This window comes from Hypanus sabinus, unplaced genomic scaffold, assembly GCF_030144855.1.
Source record: "Hypanus sabinus isolate sHypSab1 unplaced genomic scaffold, sHypSab1.hap1 scaffold_47, whole genome shotgun sequence".
Classification (NCBI taxonomy): Eukaryota; Metazoa; Chordata; class Chondrichthyes; order Myliobatiformes; family Dasyatidae; genus Hypanus; species Hypanus sabinus.
Genome location: NW_026781341.1, coordinates 1,600,540 through 1,622,397, shown reverse-complemented (window position 1 = coordinate 1,622,397; position 21,858 = coordinate 1,600,540). Strand labels below are relative to the sequence as shown.

At 44.6% G+C, this 21,858-nt stretch overlaps 2 protein-coding genes across 6 annotated transcripts in view; both read left to right on the top strand.

The window, feature by feature from the left end:
* Positions 1-21,858, top strand: part of LOC132389087 (zinc finger protein 239-like) — a 274,720-nt gene that overhangs the window by 83,205 nt on the left and 169,657 nt on the right. The gene's annotated exons all lie outside the window — the stretch shown is intronic.
* Positions 3,391-10,635, top strand: LOC132389094 (probable G-protein coupled receptor 139). 3 transcript variants are annotated; one of them, XR_009510420.1, is made up of 3 exons: positions 3,391-3,506; positions 5,067-7,466; positions 9,589-10,635. XR_009510420.1 is itself a non-coding variant. In XM_059961534.1 (2 exons), the coding sequence occupies exons 1-2, from the start codon at positions 3,440-3,442 to the stop codon at positions 5,975-5,977; spliced, it is 978 nt and encodes a 325-aa protein (XP_059817517.1). In that variant the 5' UTR covers positions 3,391-3,439; the 3' UTR covers positions 5,978-8,097. The 3 variants fall into 3 exon arrangements, 1 of the variants encoding a protein (XP_059817517.1); XR_009510421.1 differs by lacking the exon at positions 9,589-10,635 and adding an exon at positions 8,318-8,974; XM_059961534.1 differs by lacking the exon at positions 9,589-10,635 and having other exon boundaries at positions 5,067-8,097.

The window sequence follows — 21,858 nt, the reverse complement described above, 5'->3', positions numbered from 1 at the left end:
CATGGACCATGGAGCTTTTGCAGCCTCTGTAGAACGTGAACTATTGCCCGCCTTTAGGACTATATGGTGCCTGGGCGAGGAGGGGTCATGGGCATCACCAGTTCAGCCGGTCTAGTAAAAAGAAATCAGCTCATTTCCGATCGTTGGATGGTATCCAATTGGTTGATGAAATGCCGTTCCTCTCGTTTATGCTCTGCCTGACGAAGGCAGTGGAGAAGGGCGTAGACAGAGAAAATATCGGATCAATGGAATTGGAGTTAAAGTGCGGTTAACCAGGAAGGTCGGGATCAACCACGTGACCACGCAAAAAAGTATTGCGGAGAACGTGTCGCTTATGTTTCTTTCTCTCTCTCTAACATCATTGTGGACACTGAATGTTCAGTAGCACAGTTCGGCAGATCTGTAAAGAAATCGCTGCGTCAATTCTTTACATCAGAATGAAACGAGGAAAGTTAACAGCTTAGGCTAACTTACGCAAAGCTTACATTTCCACTCAACCCATGCCCTCCTTATTAGATGCGCCTGACATGGAGAAATTGTTTCATTGATGAACACTGCAAGCCGCTCAGAATTATTAAACTTCTGTGTGAAGCAACGATTCACCGTCCACTTCAATTAAAAACTGGCGGGTCCCGTCTGATATCTGAAATGTTCTTGGGGAATCCTCTCTCCATCGACTCCACTGTAATCACATCCTTTACATATGGAGATCAGCAACTCGAATCTGACCAGTATTGTGTATTATTGCATCAGGACCTTTCCCGTTAGTGAAGGCAGTTATTTCCAATGTATTGAACCCATATTATCAATCCGCACACCTGCTTTCATGGATGACTGACCTTCAATTACCTTGCCCGGCTCTACATCAGCACTCTCGAGAACCCCGTCACTCTTTGCGAATATTCGAGTCCTGCCCATCCGTGGAAGATAATCCCCACATACTTCAGTATTCACCCCTGTCTGCCCTTCGCAGACCGTTTAACAGGCTGATCAATGTCATTTCATAACTGACAGCCCATTGGTATATCACTACGAGGAGTATCCAGGCACAGTGAAAGGCTTCTCCGTGCGGCACTCGGTTCCCAACGTTCAAAGACATCGAGGAAGCACGTCAGGTAAAACAAAAACAAACAATATTCAATGGTGTGTTATATATCCAGTGAACATGCAGTTCAGATTGTCAGACAAGTCAATTCGATTGTCTATATTGCTGTCAACAACGCTACCAATTCAGTGCATCTGCTAAACAATTGTCATTGTTGGATCCAATGTAACGAACGCAGACGCTCGGTAAGTTTATTCATTTGCAACGATTGGAAGATCCCGTGCACGTTGATGGAATTATTTTGTTTCATACAGGCGTGAACTTCGATAGGAGCTGGTTTACCATGTGATGGACTACATAAATTTGATGCACATTCACAATGCCGGAGAAACCCAGCAAGCCGGGCTGTATCTATTGAGCTGGATAAACAGTTGCACTTTCAGGCCGCGACCATGTTTCAGACTGCAAAACGAATGTGGGAAAATACCAGAACAAAATTTTGGGGGGAGGGGAGAAGGCAACCGAGAACGATTGACGGCTCAGTCTACAGGAGCCTCTATGGAAATGTACAAGCAGTTGAAGCTTAGACCATAAGAACAGGACTAGTCCTTTCAGCCCATCGAGTCTGCTCCGCCATTGCATCAAGGGTGATCCCGGATCCCAGTCAACCCCATACACCTGCCTTCTCGCTTTGATGCGCTGACCGATCAAAAAACGATCATCTTCCACCTTAAATATACGCACAGGCGGCCTCCACCACAATCTGTGGTAGAGCATTCTACAGGTTCACCACCCCTTGGCTGAAAACAAAGTCATTTTTACTTCCGTTCGGAAATGTCAACCCACCATTTTGAAGCTGTGCCTTCTAGTTTTGGATACCCCCACAATAAGAGACTTCCTCCCAATATCCAGCGTATCTAGTCATTTCAACAGTCGATACGCTTCCATGAGCTCGCCACGCATTCTTCCAACTGCAAAGCTGCCAAACGCTCCTCATATGTTGACCCCCTTCATTCCCGGAATCAGCCTTGTGAACCGAGGCAGAGCAGGAGAGGAGAAATAAAAGGGGCGGGCAAGTGGAAGGGGAAATAACGGAATTTAGAGATTTCTATGTTTATGCCTTATGATTGGACCGAATAAAAGGTGTTAGTCTTCCAACCTGAGAGTGGCCTTATCCTGGTAGAAGAGGAGTCTATGGAACCATATGTCGGGTCAGGAATAGGGCTAGACATTGAAACCTTTAGCTACGAGTCTTTGAATATGTATAAACTGCGACTTTTCGGAATGCGAAGTCGGAAGACATCACGGAAGAGAGAGGGGAAAACATATGGAAGTTGATAGGTGAAGTCAGGTGGTTGGGGAAGATGGACGAAATAAGTACCTGGGAAGTAATGTGGGGAAGGCAAAGAGCTCCGGAAGGATGAATCAGATATGAGAGGAGAGTGGATCATGGGAGAAGGGGAAGGAGGAGAGGTATCAGGGGAAAGTGGTAGGAAAATGAGGAAAAGTGTAAAGGAAAGTGGGAATCATTGGAAAACAGAGATATCCATGTTCATGCCCTACGATTTGAAGTTACCAAGCCGGAATGTAAGGGGTTATTACCCCAGCCTGAGAGTGGCCTTATCACGCACAAGAGGAGCCCAAAGACCGTCATTTCGCACCGGGAATGGAGACAGGAATTGAGATGGTTTGACACTCAGGATTCCGCTTCTGTTGATGGAGCTCAATTACTCGACGGAGCCTTCATTAATCTGAATAAGGGACGCGGCCGGAAACGTCGACTGTTTACCCATTTCAAAAGATGCTGCCTGACCTGTTGAGTTCCTCCAGCATTTTGTGTGTGTTGTAATTAATTTTATTAGTGATTTGCCTGCGTTCATTTTCTTCGTAAGTCTGGACACTACCTTGATTTAATGCTCTTCACTGTATTACAAGATGACACAAACAACATATTATTTACATATATTTGTTTTTATTGCTGTGATTTAAAACCGAGACAATTTCCAGAGTAAAACAGTGCATCATTGGTCTATGATGACAAAGTCTATGCAGCCTAGGAATGGATAAGATCAACAATAACAATTTTGAAACCGATAGGTCGGCCTGAGAGTGTTTCACAACAACATTCACTGACTTCTCCAATTGTCATTTCTTCATCTGTGAGATTTTGCAACTTCGGGTCATGCGATCCATGCCTCATCACAATTGGGATTTTACTTGAATGACATCGTGTTTATTTTTACCCCAGCTGTTGGAAGACACGTCAGCCTTGTGCAGTATTGAATATTCAGTGTGATGGAGCGGGTATAAATGAATGACCGCGGAGATTCACCAGCTCAGAGATTATTCAGCGAGATCGCGGGCAGCTGGAAGACAGGTTGAATCTCACACAGCATGCTTGAAATATTTTTCACTGTGAGGAAGATATGGTACATGATCATTGCCGTTATTGGTGTTCCCGGTAAGAACAGTGGCGAGCGAACATTTGCAGCTCTCTGTGCGCGGCTTTGGACTCGTTCAGTTACCGACAGCGTTGTGATGCCGGTGTATCACTGAGTGCGGTGGAGTCATTGTGAGAAAACTCTGTATTCTTTCAGAAGTTTTCATGCAGAGTAATCAGTGGCCTTGGATGAAAATAAACGGCCACTTGAACCAGATGTACACTGGGAGATCGGAGAGATGGATTCAGTTTGCGGATTCATTTCAGTAATTAATGTTTTGATTTATCAAAACCATTGTCAAAGTAAAGGTCGATAATTCAGACTTCTCGGCACCTTCACAGGAGACTTGGTGTTATTCTGTATCAATACCTTATCGTGCTCTCCATTCAAATTTAATGATATTGCGCTATGTTTCAAGAAAGTGTTGTAAGTTTGAAGGCGTCCCTGGCAGCGAAACCTCTGTGAGATTCAGGGAAATAACACTCCGTGTTTCGCAACTTGAAATAAGGGTATGTGTGTTTTATAGTGTGCCAGGGTTTCTTTCCACGCCCGATTGTCCGTGAAGTGAGGAGGGAATTAAGAGCCAACCCAACGGTGTCCGACAGAGGTCACACCGGGTCAGATTTATGCGACATCCAACACTAGAACAATAAGCATCGAAGCATTTAGAATAATGCTGCAGTAATTTGGAGAAACCCCGAAAGAGGTCAATGGTTGAGGTACCTATATTGTCTTTCCTTTGGAAATTGGATGGTTTAAGCAATAACGTCCAAAATACCCGTAACATTCACCGGGTCAGGCAAAATCTTTTAAAGCAGAAATTGAAATCTTCTGCTCGGTTTCCTTGACACAGTGTGAAGGACCCGCAGACAAGCGGAGTGGCGAATTTTAAGAGAAGTGAGCCGAGTGGGGCCCAGGCACGGAGACGGTAAACTGGAGTTGCGGAGGGGGCGAAGACACGTGAACGTGGGAAATAATTTCGATCTAAACTTTGTAAGAGGACTGAAGCGGAGTGAGAGGGGTTTCTGTGTATGGGAAGAATCCAGAACAAAGCTGACAGGAATGCGGCAGTCACCATCGCCGAGAAAGTAGCCGAGGTATCCAGGCTTTACACGTCAGTCCAAAACCTGATGTGGGAGATCTACAGCGATTTCTCCAAACCGCCCTCGGTGATCAGTTGACAATGCCTCCTTCCAAAAGACTGATTTCCTCCCGTAGCGAGAACACCACCCTTTCAGCCAGCTTGCAGGCTGGTGAGGTATTGTTCTCTCCAAACCGCCGAAAAGACTGATTTCCTCCCGTACCGAGAACCCCACCCTTTCAGCCAGCTTGCAGACTGGTGAGTTATTGTTCTCTCCAAACCGCCGAAAAGTCTGATTTTCTCCAGTACCGAGAACCCCACCCTTTCAGCCAGCTTGCAGACTGGTGAGATATTTGTGACTCAAGCTTTGGACCTTCTAAAATTCCGGAAGCGAGCTGTCTGCAAAGTCTGATTGTATCAATTTCCAGCTTATCTCTGCCCTGAGACCCATGGAGCGGCGAGACAAAAATTAACTCATTCTTTTTGTTGTTCCCCCCAGTGAATTTAGTGGCGATTACGATCCTGTCCCGGAGAAAGTGCGGCCTCTCCACCTGCACCACGCGGTACCTGGTGGCCATGGCAACGGCGGATCTACTAACCATCATCTTTGATGTGACACTGTGGCAGATCAGTTATTATTACTTCCCCGGGACTTTCCTGGACATCACCCCCGTGTGCAGCGCGATCTCTGCCCTGGCAGAGGCAGCCACTGACTGTTCTGTCTGGTTCACCGTCATGTTTACATTTGATCGGTTTGTCGCCATCTGTTGCCAGAAGCGGAAAGCGAAGTATTGCACCGGGAAAACTGCGGCTGTGGTTCTGACGGCAACTGGCACTCTGCTCTGTTTCATAAATGTGCCCTATTTCTTTATATATCATCCAGCGAAAGTGGTTGACAATATACCCTGGGACTGTATTCCAAAACCAGGATACTATCAATATCCCGTGTGGGTTGGGTATAGGTGGTTAGCTACCGTTCTATCGCCATTACTCCCGTTCGTGTTAATACTGCTGTTCAACGCTCTGACAGTCAGACACATTTTGGTGACTAGTCGCGTCCGTAAGGGGCTGAGGGGTCAGAGCAAGGCGGAGAACCGCAGTGACCCGGAGATGGAGAGCAGGAGGAGGTCTGTGATCTTACTTCTCACCATCTCCGGAAGCTTCATCATCCTGTGGTCGGTGACTGTTGCCGAATTCCTTTATTACACCATCGCCGGATTGGATCCAAATAATTACAACGATTCGGAACAAATATTTGTTCAGTCCGGATACATGCTGTTGATACTAAGTTGCTGCACAAACACGTTTATTTACGGGATAACTCAGTCCAAGTTCAGAGAGCAGTTCATCAGCGCAGCGAAATATCCGCTCACGTCAATTATACAGCTAATTAATAATCAAAACGTCTAGGTTCTTCTCAGCTCAGAGCCACCCGTAGTAATTTCAATCTTGTTAGTACAGACTCTGCGGTCATCGGAGAATGTGGACGCGGGGAAAATAAAACTGGTTCAGCGCCTGAGAGAGAGGCACAGAGCACAGTTACAGACCCTCGTCACCCGCAGTCCCCGACCTGCTTCTCCTACCAATAATTACGTTCACACTACCTCTTATTTTTATTTCACCATTTTCCCGTACTTGTCCCCACCGCACCCCTTTCGACAACGAATACCGCACCCTAATTGGCCATTCATCCGGTGACCTACAAAGCCGTTTCGTCTCGGTGACAGAAAGGTATCGGGACACCTAGTGGAAATACTGCCTTCACGAGGAGATGGTTGGAATTCACACTGAGCGCCCCGGAGATCAGTTCGAGTCTGGCCCGTACTCAGAAATTTAGCTGATTACACCCAACATCGGCACGTCCTTTTATATGCGATAAGCAGTCAGAATCCACGTAGACAGACATCGTAACTTCAACTCTGAGTGTACCTTTGTCCAGTGAGTTGGTATCAAATTTGTGATGTGTTCACCAGCAAAGAGAAATTCTGAACAAGGTCTAATTATCATCTGCAGAAAGTTTTTCTCTGAAGTTGTCTTTCATGAAACTACGAGGAGGGAGTCTTTATTCCTCATTTCCCTAGGTAACAAAGAACTTCAAGAAATTCAACACCGTAGAATCGGCCAATAGGCACTTTAGGACGGCTTTGAGCCAAGGCCAGATGGTTAATTCAGACGTTTAAACTACCTGGGATAAGAGCATTAACCACTGGGTCCAGGAGCGGAATTTGTTCATTCGCTTCATCGAGCTCTCCGCCTTTCCTTCTCGAGTGATCTGTTCCACAACTCCAAACTCTTTCCTTCTCCCAGAAACAGTTAGACCCCTCACCATTCGAGAAAATTTAAACCCTTTTCTTCGCTACATCCAATGTCTTTGTGTCCACAACTTCTGTGCCATCGAATTCGAGTCCCCTTGATATGAGTGCCGGCATTGCATTTGTCTTCGTTACCACCGATTTAACCTGCAGGGTAGCCATCAGGAAATCCAGAACAAGGAGCCATAACTCTATATGTATCTCTTATTTCTGACTTTCCCCCCATTTACAACCTCTCTACACATTAATCGTTCGTTTCTAAATGTATCCCCCACACCTCCATACCTGTCACTACTTTGCCCACTTACTTAATCTGATCCCTGCCGGCGGCACTATCTGCCTCTGCAGGTAAATACTTTCCATCTGAATCTCACTCTTGAGCTCGCTCTCCAACGTTGAAAGTTTTATCAACCCTGGCGTAGAATGCATTTATTGAAAGTTACAGAATATCTCTCTGATGTTCCACGCTCCCTACCCCCTCCTTTATTCCTGATCCCAGCCACGAAATCCCTCACCCTGCCCCGATTCCACTCTCATCCCGCATCGGAGACCTACGTCAGAATCAGCGTCAGCATCACTTAACATAGGTAAGTGCATATGTAAGTGTAAGAGCAGTACTGTGCAAACGTCTTCTTCTTACTTAGGCAAGGTTTTACCAGGGCGCAGGCCTGGGCAGGGTTGTATGGGAGACCAGCAGTTGCCCAAGCTGCAGGCCTTCCCCTCTCCACGCAACCGATGTTGTCCAAGGGAAGGACCCATTCAGCTTGGCACTGGTGTCGTCGCAGAGCAATGTGTTGTTAAGTGCCTTGCTCAAGGACACAAACACGCTGCCTTCAGGTTACTAGTTCGATGCTTTGTCCACTAGGCCACTCGCCAACACGCAAACGTCTTAGGCACACTAAATATATAGATATAATATTTTAGACCAGTACGTGAAAATCATCTTTTGCTTTCCCCATTCATCTGTTCTGTACGGCCATACTTTACACTATTAGTGAACTAACAGGTCGCTTAACAAAGACCTGGCTTTATCACACCTGCCAATGTCTGACACATATCTCCTTATTTTCCATCTTCAGGCCATTAATGACCATATTCAAAATAGCTGGTCCAATGTTGCCCGCAATGCCCATTACTCTAACATGGATATTCTGCCACCGATGGCTTCTTAAAAGCCTCACACGCGCCCGGCGTCCTTAGCTGTGATAACATGTGCCAGTTCCTTATTTATACCACCGAAGTTAGGGTTTGCACAATTTAGGATTTACTTGAACGTCTCTTCCATCTTCTTCCTACTTCACTAAGTATCCCTGGTGTCACAGAGTACATTTTACCGGATCTAAATCGTTGCCATCTAGCCGTTTGCAGGTGTGACAGCGGCTTACCGGGAATTTCAACGGCTGAAATAACAGGGTAGTAAATGTCTTCTATCCGCCAGATTACTGGATATCCCATTTGAGTGACGCAGTGAACGCGATTGCTCTGAATTCCACAGCTCGGCAAGACACTCTGGGCTGACGTACTGCAACAGGCTCTGATTTGAACAGGGGGTCGATCTCCAGTGACAAGGTCCCACCTCTGACCATTCTTATTGAACAAACAAATTACATCACCGGCAGTGTCTCAGGTGTGAATTCTGTGGGCATGTTCCAAATGACCGGCTTCATTTCCAACATTCCACAGTTGTATTGACAGCGGTCACGACTGTTCCCATTTTCCAAACTGAAACTTTCACTGTGCTTCTCTTTCCACAAGCATCCGGAATCGATGTTTCCAAATGTTCGGCAATGTTCACTGTACACTCTGTTTCATCCACAAATAGATCCGGTTTCTCCTCAGTGTGCTCTGGATCCAGGGACACATGATAACCCTCCCAGTCTCCTCCTACAGACTCTCAGTTAATGTCATTCACAATTTTTTGCTTAAGCAGCTCCACTTTTGCCGCTCAGATAGCAAACCCATCCCACCCCGTCCACTACGTGCCACCAGATATAAAACTTCCCCACTGTGTACACAGACACGCTGTCCAATTCTCCATCAGACCTGGACGACACCGATTATTAAAACTGTGATCATCTTCCCCAGTATAATGCTTATTTCCGACACCTTGAAGCTGACACGTGTGTGTGCGTGTGTGTGTGTGTGTGTGTGTGTGTGTGTGTGTGTGTGTGTGTGTGTGTGTGTATAATTGTGTAGCTCATATATCTTACAATGTATACATATAAAATTTCCTACTCGTGTTGTGGATTTTGTAACAGTAAGGTGATAGACAAAGCCGCTGCCGAATCCACCTGATGAACAGATTGATGCTGAAATACTGTGGTGTTGAATTAATTGTAGGAATATAATGGGATGATGAGGCCACTACACATTCATAGTCTTATGGGTTACGAGCACAACCATCAGCACAATTCTCCCTGGTATAAATACATTCTGCCGTGTATAGATTCCATTCCGATTCATCGCATGGTTGAACATGAAAATGCCCGTGTCCTTGGCATTACCTTTGCAGTGTCCTGACAGAAATAAACGCAGGACCGACAAATAAGGCCACACCATCAAAGAAAACCATATAAGGAATCATTAATAGCAGATACACACACACAAACACGCACACACAACAACATACACACTCTCTACGCACACACACACACACACACACACACAGAAACGTCAGTACATATATTAAATTCTTTGTCGATCTCCCAGTTCATGGCTTTCTCTTCCCAATCGGAACACGTTGACGACGATATTTCACTGTGGAGTCTGAATATCGATTAAGGGATTCAAGAAACAAAAGCGACATTGAAACAGCTGCAAGGCCATGTTGTAGAAACTAGGATTATTCACAGCGGAAGGAAAGAAGAACAATAAATTGGGAGGACAGATTAATAGGCCATTCTGCCAGAGAGAGGAAAGGATTAAGCATGAAGTCGATTTCAAACTGCAAATGAAGAGAGGGTTAATATGCAGTTCACATGAAATGTAGAATTAGTGAGAGAGGACGTCAGCAGTGCAGCGACAATCGACAAATGAGAGACATTCAGTCGGGTAATATGAGAGTGTGTGTTTCATTCATCACCAGACTTTCGCCAGTATAGTGTGAAGAGTGGTGGTTAATTTTGCATTCATCTATCTCCTGTGCAATGAGAGACTGTGGGGGTCAATTTTGCAGAATTCAATCCCTGCTACAGGCTGGCAGTGTGAGGTTCTTTAGTTCTCATTCTCTGGTTCAGTGTGAGAGTGTGCAGTTCAAATTGTGCAGATCAGTCTCTGCTACAGTGTGAGAGTGTGGGTTTCATTCTGTATCTGTCAGTCTCTGTTACAGTGTGAGAGTGTGGGGTTCATTCTGCATCTGTCAGTCTCTGCTACATTGTGAGAGTGTGGGTTTCATTCTGTACCTGTCAGTCTCTGTTACAGGGTGAGAGTCTGGGTGACAATCTGTATTTTACGTGCCTTGATTCCAGCGTTAAGTGTGCCGTTTCATTTCGGTCCATCTGATTCAGTGTGAGCGAGTGTATTTTTTCTCCTTCTTTCCCACTGTTCCTCAAACCTATTAAATAATCTTAAAATAGATTCTATATTTCCCGAGCTATTTTTTAGAACAGGAGTCTCCTGCAGTTGGTTTATGTTATAATTGTGAGATGGACAGTGCACTGACGAATGATGACGGTTGTATCGAGCAGGACATTTGGCGTTGTAGAGTCATATGACAAACAGACCATTCGGCCCGGCATCATTCTGCAAGCTTTTCGTTACTCAACCACATCGAGCTAATTGAACAGCACATGATATGTAACTTTCTGTGGTTTGGCAAAAGAACCTCCTAAATGTTGAATGAAAATAATCAAATAAAATAAATTCATTACTTTCTATATATATAAACTGAGTAGCTAACTTAATAATGCGATCGAAGTAGGTCCAACCGAGGCAGATATTTTCATGTTCCAGCTTCATTTCCTTTCAGCATTTCTAAATTCCTACCTTCACCGTGTATCTGCTGCCGATTCTGTCTCATATTTCTCAATGCGCACTAGCCCATGAATCTATTCGACTTATGTCCCACTCATACATAGTATAGTATTAATTTCGAGTTTCTTACGACAACTTGAGACTTCCCTGCAGATGCCATGTATTTTCCATTGATAAAATTGTGTCTACGTTGTTCTGTGCAGCACTGAGAGGGTTTGTGAGTAGGCATGACAGAGAAGATCATGTTTCATATTTGGAATAATCCTTAATTCCACATTGTAGCATCCGGTTGATTGATGACCTCCCGAGAAATTGGCGGCACTCCTTACGTTACAGCTCAGCCAGGAATGTTCTGCTCGTCAGAGACATGGTGGGTGGAAGAGTTTACTCCTGTGTTGCAACACACCGTGTCTTATGACACCCATCAGTGCTAAAGAACGGGATAAATGGAGGAGAATGGGCAGCTGTTGATTAATACATTGTGATTACAATTTGAACACATCACGTGGACCTGATAGGATCATGGGAACAGTAGAACACAGGAACAAGCCCTCTGACTCCCTACTTCTGCGCTGAACAAGATAACGAATGAGACGGTACATGGCCCATCTCCATTCATTCACCGCATACTCTTGCACTTTAATTGAATATTTACCATTATGGGAATCTCGAGGTTATACCCCAATGGGTGTCAAACCTGTACCATCAGCTCCCATGTTGAAGTAAATATTTAAGAAGAGAAGAGGAAACAGGTCCAGATTTAAACAAAAAGGTGAAGGCTCAGTTACAGACTTACCCGGAAGGGAGCAGGAAGGTTGGTGAGTTCTCCAAACTAGAGTCAAGTTGGATTATGAGATGGAATCCAGATTTAGAGGTAGGGATAACAGTGAAAACAGCAAACTGTACACAAATAGACTTAGTCATGACACAGCAACAGGATCAGGAGTTAGCAAAGGTACAAAGAGGAGAGAATACTGAACAGTTTGGGAAATATCGAGGGAGACAGGCACGGAATTGGACTGTAATTAATTATGGTAAATTTGTGGTCCCAGAAAGTGAAAGAAATCATATGATGTATTGTCACCATGACTTTTGTGGGCATCAGAGGGCAGATATAATTATGGAACAGTTGAAGAATCTGGGTTGCTGCCCTAAACTGCGAAGAGATGTACATTATTGAAAGAATTGTTTGCTTTGTGAACAGTGATAACCCAGATAAACCGGCAATAGAAGCAGTTTTAAGTCCCGATCTGTCGAAGGACCATGTGTTAACTTGTAGGAATATTTTGTTGGATTTTCACCTCCATGGCCTGGAGGGCTGAACTATATCTTCGAGATAGGGGATGCGTTCACCAGGTGAATAGAGGCTTCCCCAACTAGATAATGAAAACCGCTGACGTTACAGCCAGGATGGTGTAGGACGGAATTTCCACCCTTTGGGGATTGCAAAGCTCTCCAGAATCAGCCATGGTCCCCGCTACTCCGCACATGTGATACAAAATGTAATGAAACTGTCTGGGGTAAAACACAGGTTGGTGTTCCTTATCGATCACAATAGAGTGCAATTGCTGAACGGATGAAAAGATCTTTGAAGACAATCTAATCTGAAATGAAATAGTTAGCATCCCTGTTTGGGTAGATTTACCACAGGCCGAATATGATGGCATTTGAAAGGACAATGCAAGTAGCGATTAATTGACTCTATTAAGGAGCCCTATTATGTTGCCGCCAATAATATGTGACGGCGGAAACAGCACAGCAACGCTTATTTCGAGGTGTGAACAAAACCGCAAAAGTTGGAAATCGGACAAAAGGTCATGATCTCTCTACATCCGCCAAGCCCCTTTACAGCTTCGCGATTTGTAGGGACATATGATATCCCCGACAGATCCGGTCCAGCAGTCTATAGAATCTAGACCGCTCCAAACAAGTTGGGTTAGTATCATATTAACAAACTTCAACCCCTTGGTGATAGTTAATGTCCTCTAGTCGCTCAGTACCAGAAAACACAGTCAATTAGATTCTCTGCACCGAGATCAGATGATCCTCTTAGATTTATTTTTCAGGCAATCGACGGTGACGTGGATGAAGGAGCAGTTGCTCCCTATGAGAGTTGGGCAACCACTTCCGGTTTGTACCCGGAAGTTGAGGATTGGTCACATCTTTACTCTCGCCCAAGCTAAGGCGGAGACAATAGAAGAGAGAAACAGATGGGAGTACATGTTTGTTCCGTGGTCTTCTGGAAATGAAGTGGGGGATAATTCAGCTGATATGAATGATTTTAACAAGGCGTTAAAGTTAGCCAAGGTGGGACCATTCATAACGTCAAAAGGTTTGGCATCCAGGGAAAGTTCGCTGGTGGATTCAGAAATGACGCCGACAGAAGACAGAGGATAGTTGTGGATGGAGCGTTTGCTCCCGGGATGTTGGTGACAGTGGATCTGCAGAGATTTTTTCTGGGACCCCAGGTTTTCGTGTTTTTATCAATTACTTGGATGAGGAGGTGGCAGGATTGTTTATTGCATATTCAATGATGTGGAAGTTGCTGGAATTGGACAGTTTATGGAGAGTATAGTAGCTTGTCAGATATAGACAGAACTCAGGGCAGCGGTGATCATTTGCAGATGGAGTTCACCCCGGAAAAGTACGAAGTGATTCACTTAGGAAGGATGAATTTGAAGGCAGAGTTGGTACTTGTTGCAGTTAACTGAGGGCTTCACAATAGTACGAGTACTACAATGGAAACAGAGTGATGAGACTTTCTCCAATAAGCCGAGGGCCGCTCATCGGTACGAGAACCACAATCGGCACAGAGCGGTGTACTGTAGGAGCAGAAGGAAGTGTGATTGACAGGTGAGCTTGACCCCATCCGCTGTTCTGCACATACTCACAGTGACGCTCGAAAGGCAATATACCTGACAGTAAATCAGGAGGAAAAAATACAACTTCGTGGCAAATAATAGAACAGCCTGGGAACTTGCTGCTTTTGTTCAGACAGAGAATGGATGGAGAAATAGTGGTAGAATTGTGGCAGGTTTGAGAACATACTCAACGTCAAATAGACTGCATCGCACGTCACGGGTGTGGGACGGCCCGGTCATTCACTGGCAGGGGTCAGGTTCATGCCAAACGCCCCATGTGTGCGCTGGAAAACATTGTTCTTTAAACTATCCACAACCCTCGCTAATTTCCCGAGGACACGCTCCCTTTTTGATCACAGGTCTCTGGAATATCGCTTTGGAACTTTTACAGTGCTTGCAGGAATATTTGTAGTGTATTTTACTGTAACACATGTCAGCTGTCACTGTGACATCCAACACTCAAACCGCCCGGAATGACTGGAACGAACGAAAGAATAGAATGAAGGAATGTTCCCCTTTAATAAAGAAGTGTTCTCCATTGCCAGAACAAACTCCTTCCCTCAATTTCAGAAGCGAATGTGCTCCGTCAAATGTTACAAAATAAATCGACTTCAAGATGAATGCCTATTTTGAAAGCTACATAGATATAAAACTATCCTATTTAAATAGCTGAAGCCATGTATCATGAAAAATAACATGGGAAATTCACATCATATTTTGTTTTAAAATAAATAGATTGCAATATCCCTTTAGGAGTCAAATTAATGACACGGGAACAGTGAGAAAAATAGTTTAACGTAAGTGTCGGTGCAGTTGGTTGTCACTAATGCCCCTGGCGTGATAGCCACGCTAATTGCCTCAGTGGAATTGCTCTCTCCTCAATAAAAGTCTGCTAAACCGATCCCCAGTCCATCTGAGCAGCTGAAACGCTCCGTACAGCTGAACGCTGCTTCTGACGGAATATGGGATATCCGGTGATTTACTACATCGCAGCCATTCTCTATCCCACACTTGTAGCGGTTGGTGTCCCCGGTAAGATGCCAGAGCTGGTCACTTTATGTATGTGCCGTCGTTACTCTACTGCTTCTCTGCTGCGGTATCTGCGCTCTTACTGAGCAGATACTACCATTGGCTGAAACGATTCCAGAGGTGAGGGTTCAGGGTTCTGATTGTTTTATGTACATTTTCCATACTTCGATCGCAATTTTTTCTTTGTCAATTAAGTCGGTGCCGATATTGACATTGTTTCATAATTTCACTTCGCTAGGCTTTATGAAGTGACGCAGGTCTCTGTTTTTCCAGTTCCGAGTCTCTATCAGTGCAGACAATTCGACATTATAACAACGTGGTAGCTTACTCAAATGACTGTCCAGTCTATTTTCGACACGTAGATCTGTTCTTCTGCAAATGAGGAAATGAAAACTCTTGCATAGATCTCCTTCATTCCACTTTGTCATGGCTACAAACAAACCTGTCAGCACTTTAACCTCTAATAATGGAAATGGTGTCGGTCACTGGGGAAATCGACGACTCACCAGTACTCAGTCGTGGAATTCATTTCTTCGCTGTCAACTGTCGGAGTTTCGCCAATCCACTGCCATTCCAATGCGTCATTGTCCTTCAGCCAGAGTGCAGCTACTGAGACCGTACACACTGGATTTCCGCACTTCATTTCCAAACAAACTCTGCTCTGAAAAGCATTGGAAGAATGGGTGCATTCAGAGAGAGTTGTTGGTGACCAGATTTCTATTTCTTTTTCAATTTTTTTTGCAGTTTATTTAACGGCGATTGTGATTATTTCTCGGGGAAAATGCATCACCCGTTACCTGGTTGGAATGGTAACTGCGGTTCTGATGGTGGTTATCGTTGTTGCTTTGGTGGAACAGGCCAAACAATATCTACATTTATTCTATTCATATTTCTAATGGTTTTTTTTTTACAAATTTCTTGCAGTTAATTTAACGGCGATTGTGATCCTTTCTCGGGGAAAATGCGGACTCTCCAAATGCATCACCCGTTCCCTTGTTGGAATGGCCACAGCGGATCTGATGGTGGTTATCGTATTCGCTTTAGTGGAACAGACCAACAATATCTACATTTATTCCAGATCCCTGCTCATCACTCCTGTATGCGCTCTGACACTTGCATTCGGGATGGTAGCGACGGACTGTTCTGTTTGGTTCACGGTCAGTTTTACCTTCGATCGCTTCATCGCAATATGTTGCCGGAAGCTGCGGGAGCGATACTGCACCGAGAGAACAGCAACGGTGGTTATCGTGACCGTGGTTATAGTGAGCTGTTTGAGATGTGCCCCGGTTTACTTTGCCCTTGAACCTTACGTCATCATTGACAACATGCCCTGGCGGTGCACCACCACATATGAATACACCACTTCACCCGTGTGGAAAGGATACCAATTACTGGACAGTATTTTAACACCATTGATACCAATCGGCTTAATCCTGGTTTTTAATGGATTAACCGTAAGACATATCGTTGTGGCAAATAGAGTCCGCAAAAGGCTTCGGGACAGCAGCGACAATCAGAAAGATGCCGAGGTGGAAAAACGCAGAAAATCGATGATTTTGTTTTTATCAATATCAGCTAATTTCATATTATTTTGGATGCCCATGGTAGCCCATTCTCTGAAATGGCAAAGGCAAAACTACTTTTACGAGGACAGATATTTGAGTTCCCCAGTATACATCCTACAGCAATTTGGGTTCATGCTGCAAATTCTCAGCGTGTGCACCAATACTTGTATCTATACACTGACACAGAGGAAATTCAGAGAAGAGCTGAGGAATGGAATGAAATATGCATTTACATTAAATGGTCATCTGTGTACATAATGCCCGCGTCTAATGGCATTTCCACGGAGTTTTCAAATACGCCCGTTTTACAATGAACAGGTTTGGTAAACATGCTGTAAACTCAACCAATCATATGTCTGGTCATCCAGAAATTGCAGAATTGGTGGAAGATTGCTTACCATACAGTTCAGGTCGATAGAAATACAAACGCGCAATGCTGCTGGCGTGATTGTTACATTGGTTGAAGTATGTTCCAAACTATCCCAGACACTCGACTGTCACAAGGGCAGGGATGGCTGCAGGACGTTTCGTGTTTTAGATGTTTCAAAGTGGACAGGGTCAGGTAACAGAGTGTAAAGGGAGTGCGGTGGTATCAGGCATAGTATCGCAGCTGCAGAAAGGAAGGACAACGTGGAGCATTTGCTTATTAATAGATGGCGAGTCTAACACAGAAACACGAAAGACGAGAGCACCCCATTGGGAGTATTCTATGCAGATCAACCAAATAAGTGCAACGGGAAAGGTGAAGAACCGATTGGTAAGCGGATATTGGACATTGGCCATGTTATTGACACAGGTAACAGAAACGTCCACAATGTTCTTTGGTACCTCTCCAGAGTAAAAGGTCTAGATGTGACATAATTTTTCAGTCGTGTCCAGGAAGGATTCATGTCATTATATGAAGACAGGCGGACTAGCGAACAGTCCGTACCAGATCTAATATTAGAAAAGGAAATGTAACAGGTAACAGATCTCTGGGTGGGTCAGCATTTCAGAGAAATAGGGCAGATCTGCCCTCGATTTACCTTGCACATGGATAGGACCAGGGAGCATTGAATGTGTTTAATTGAAAGTCGGCGATTTATGGTGCTTCATGTCAGGAACTTGGGAAGCTACATTGGGAGATGATGCACTCAGGGAAATGCACGACAGATATGTGGAGATTGTTTAGGGAGCACTGACATGGGGATCAGTAAGGGCTTGTCTCATTGTCGCAGGGAAAGGATAATAGCAAAATATAACCCTGGGTGACAGTAAAGTTGTAACAACTCGTCAAGTGGAAGAAATAAAAGTACTTAAGGTTTAGGGAGAAAGGATTAGGTAGGGTTATGGACGGTCATAATACACACAGGAGAGAATTTAACAATGGATTTAGAAAAGTTCGAAGGCGACTTGAGAAGGCCTTGACGAGTTGCACTGTGAAGAACAGGAGGAGACTGCGGAGCGTGTGGGCAGATCAACGGTAAAAGAGGAAAACGTGTCTGGAGTCCAAGGGGGCGGTGAAGCTTCTCACTGAATACATTGATCAATGTGAACTCAGCGTGAAAAGGCAGATAGAAAAGGCAGATATGCTAGATCATATCTAGCATATCTGCCTTTTCTATGATATCTACCATATCTTGTGGAATGAGCTTCTAGTAGAAGTTGTCGAGGCAGATTCGGGATTGTCATTTAAAGTAAAATTGCATAGCTATGTCGACAGGAAAGGAATGGAGGGTAATGGGCTGAGTGCGGGGCAGTGGGACTAGATGAGGGTAAGCGTTCTGCGCGGACTAGAAGGGCCGAGATGGCCTGTTTCAGTGCTGTAATTGTTACATGTTTATCATGCCGATACTAAGAAAGAGGATGCGCTGGAAACTTGGAAAACAATATGATAGATGATTTCCCGGTGCCGGAGGGGAAATAATCCAGCTGATTTGGGAGGGAAGCGAAGACATTGCTGAGCTTCTGGACAGGATATTTGTGTCCTCCCTGGCCATGGACGTAGAACTAAAAGATTAGATGTTGGCAAATATTATTCAATTGTTGAAGCAAGGTAATAGCGGTTTTCATTGGAAGTATCGTCCAGTGAGTCTTTCGTCAGTAGTGGGTAAACTATTATAGAGGATTATTAAAGATGGAATTTATGAGTATTTGGAGAAACGTAGTTTGGTTACGGAGAGACAACGTGGCTCTGTGAGAGGTATGTTGTCTTATATGAGCCAGGTTGAGTTATCTGAATAGTCGATGTAGGTATATGAATTCCGATAGTCAGGGGGCATGTGATCTAGGTAATCCTTCGTTGATTCAGAACTGACTTCCTAACAGAAGGCAGGTGATGTAGTAGATAGAGTGAATTCTGGCTGGAAGACAGCGGGCAGCCGCGTCCCGCTAAGAGGATGGACATGTTGGGACATTTTACAACTTCTGCACTCAGCAGTTACAGTGTTCCGAGAAATAGGGCTCAGGGAAATAATCGATTCAATCTGATCACACAACAGTACCTGGATAATTTATGGAATTAGGGCTGATGACGTAAGAAAATCGCTGAGATATTGACTACACTGCCACTTTATCTAAGCTGACCAGTCATTTCCATGTTACAGGGCAGATGTTACAATGACTTCAAAACAATCTTTTCCAATGAAGACCTACAACTTGAAACCAGCATTTAATAGTGTTGAGAGCAGCTTCTGGTGCTCATTAAAATAACCATCCTTCTAGAATGACAATTCCAATTTCCCAATTCAATTCCCAACACTTCGAAATCGTGGGTTTATCATATCGGGTGTAGATACGCTGAAACTTCGATCCATTTAACCCTGAATCCAGAGGGCCGGTGGGAAATCCGAGTCTCCCTCTGAATTAATAATAAAGAAACATACAAAACTACACAAACTAAAAATACAGCGAGGGTAAAGCAAACACCCGTGCACACACTTGTCTCCCTTCAAAACCATCACAGGCAATTGGAGAATACAGAACAAACAACTTCCTCAGCCTCAGCACGTATTCTGTAGAAGAGATGGGAGCGTGAGATGTGGGGAGCTGAGGCTCACCTACACCAGCACTTCATAGAATTTCGGAATGATATGCATCCTTCGAATTTCGCATCAGTTCCTGGAAATCACTTCTCGCAAGATGACACAAATTTTGTTGCCACGTATATGGTGAAAAAGAAGATTAATTCAATCATCCCACCAACACAAACTAAAGAAACACACAACTGACATAAAGTCATTTATGACCCTAATCTTTCTCTCTCTCTTTCAATTGACATCACTTATGTCCAAACCGCATGCTGTATTTTAAATCTGCAATGCATTCATATTTTCAAAATATCGCAGAAAATAGCATGGTCTTATTTGTACAACAGTTAACAAACATCTGTAATGGCAATCATGCAAGTTTTAATAAAGCCTTTCGACTCTGGGACAAAGAGACGCCGACGGTAATGTGCCCCCGAGTTAATATTCAACACAATTAAAACATGACGACTCCACAACTGCAAGCCTCCAAAGGCTGCCAAGGTTTCTGACCTTAAATTTCTGTCCAAGGATAGGATTCGGGCTAAATGAACCCTTTGTTGTATAGTATCGGGGCGAATGATCCCCATTACCACAGCCGAAGCAACTGATTTGTTCCCTGTACTGGGACCACTTTCACACCCACCTCCAGACCTGAACTATTGTCTCTAACACCTTTCTGAAGGTATATTCAGCAGTGTGATACTCCCTTTATCATCTCACATCTATCTCCTCATGCTGTAACCATCCATTTTACTCAGTCTCCATGCTTCAGTGTGTGCAAGGACAGAGGGATCGAGCAGTATCAACGACTTTCTAGATTGGTCGGTGTTGCGAGACACTGACGTTGTAATCCAGACATAGAGCCACAGGAAACCACTGCACAGAAACAGGGTCTTCAGTCCGTCCAGTCAGTGAGGAATTATTTACACTGCCTAATCCCATCGACCTTACCCGGACCCTGTCCATCCATATCCCTCTCATCCGTGTACTTCTCCAATCATCTCTTAATCGTTGAAAGTGAAATCTCAATTACCGTTTGCGTTGGTAACACTGTCTGCACTCTGCCGACCCTCTGAATGAAGAAGTTTCTCCTCATGTTTCCTTAAACTTTCCACATGTAACCCCCTAGCTTGCCCCAGGCTCGCTCAGCTCTCTTCCGTCTGGGGGAGCAGCCGTCGACCCCACCAAACTGGATAATCAGCTTGTTTGAATGTTGTGTGATGTCCCCAATCCCGCCAATTAACAGATAGTACGCCATGTGCGATGAACTGATTACACTTCTTAGAGATTACTAAAACTAAGTGATTAATAAAGATGCAGGATATAAGAAGGAAAGGAAAATAAAGAAAAGGCGCCAATTTATCAAAGTCCAAACCACTTCGTGCAGAACCTTTGGAGCTCAATGAACGAAGTCTTCTAGCCACCATTTAATTGCCTCAGACCTTCTCGACTCGCAGCTCAGGACCACCCGCAGAGATCAACCAAATCTCCTCCCCCCGGCACGTCTGTCTTCTTCTCCTCTCCTCGCCAAACCTCCTGGCCTGGGACACCCGCTCTGGGTCCGTTCCGTCGCCCAGTTTACAGCATCGCGTCCTCTCTCTCTCTCTCACCCCCTCGCGCCGACTCCCCAAAAGCCCGCCAACAATAGCTTACAGACCCAGAAGAAAGAACAACATTAATCCCCATTGGTTAACAAATGAATACAATTCTCATGATCAGTAAGTTTTAACCTAAACAAGCTTCCAGTACTCTCTCATAACAAAGAAGCATTCCTACTTTGAACAAAACTAAGAACCCATTTTGATTAACATGCGCTATAACAAAGACAAAGAAGAAACCCCTTTACAATCTTCCCGCACCAAATAAAATTCATGACCTCATGACTGTTAAATAACTCGACCACTCTTTCTGCCAACACACACCATAACCCAGGCGCAAACAGTTACATTGCTCCCCAAACAGTAAACCTGACGCCCCGTCCCACAGGCGCTACATAGGTCAACTTATCTGGGAGTTCCCTAACCCTCCGAGACCTCCGTACCCCCTCACCTAAATCCTCCAGGCTCAGACACAACTGGAAATACCTCGGGTCCGCTTGCAAACTCCTCTCTCCCGACAGCCCCTGTCAATCCTCGAATCATGTGGGTCCACAAATTCCCCACAGCTCTTTTACAATCCCTAAGGTAATTAGTTATGGGAAGTGGAATTATGGTGCTATATATCTGGAAACGGACCTTAAATCAGAAACGGATGTGCTCTGGGAAATACACAACGGAAATGTGGAGGGATGGTAGGCGGCACTTGCATGGGGTCCTGGGTAGATTTGTCCGATTGAGGCAGGGAACGGATGGTTGGGTGAAAGACACATGAGTGACAAGAGGTGTGGATCATCTCGTCAAGAGGTAAACGAAGCTGATTTAAGATCTCGGAAGCAAGGATCAGACAGGAGTGTAGAGAGTTACAATTCAGCCAGAGACGAACTGAAGAATCGGAATCTAGAGAGCCGGAAAGGTCTTTGGAAAGACTTAGCAAAGAAGATTAATG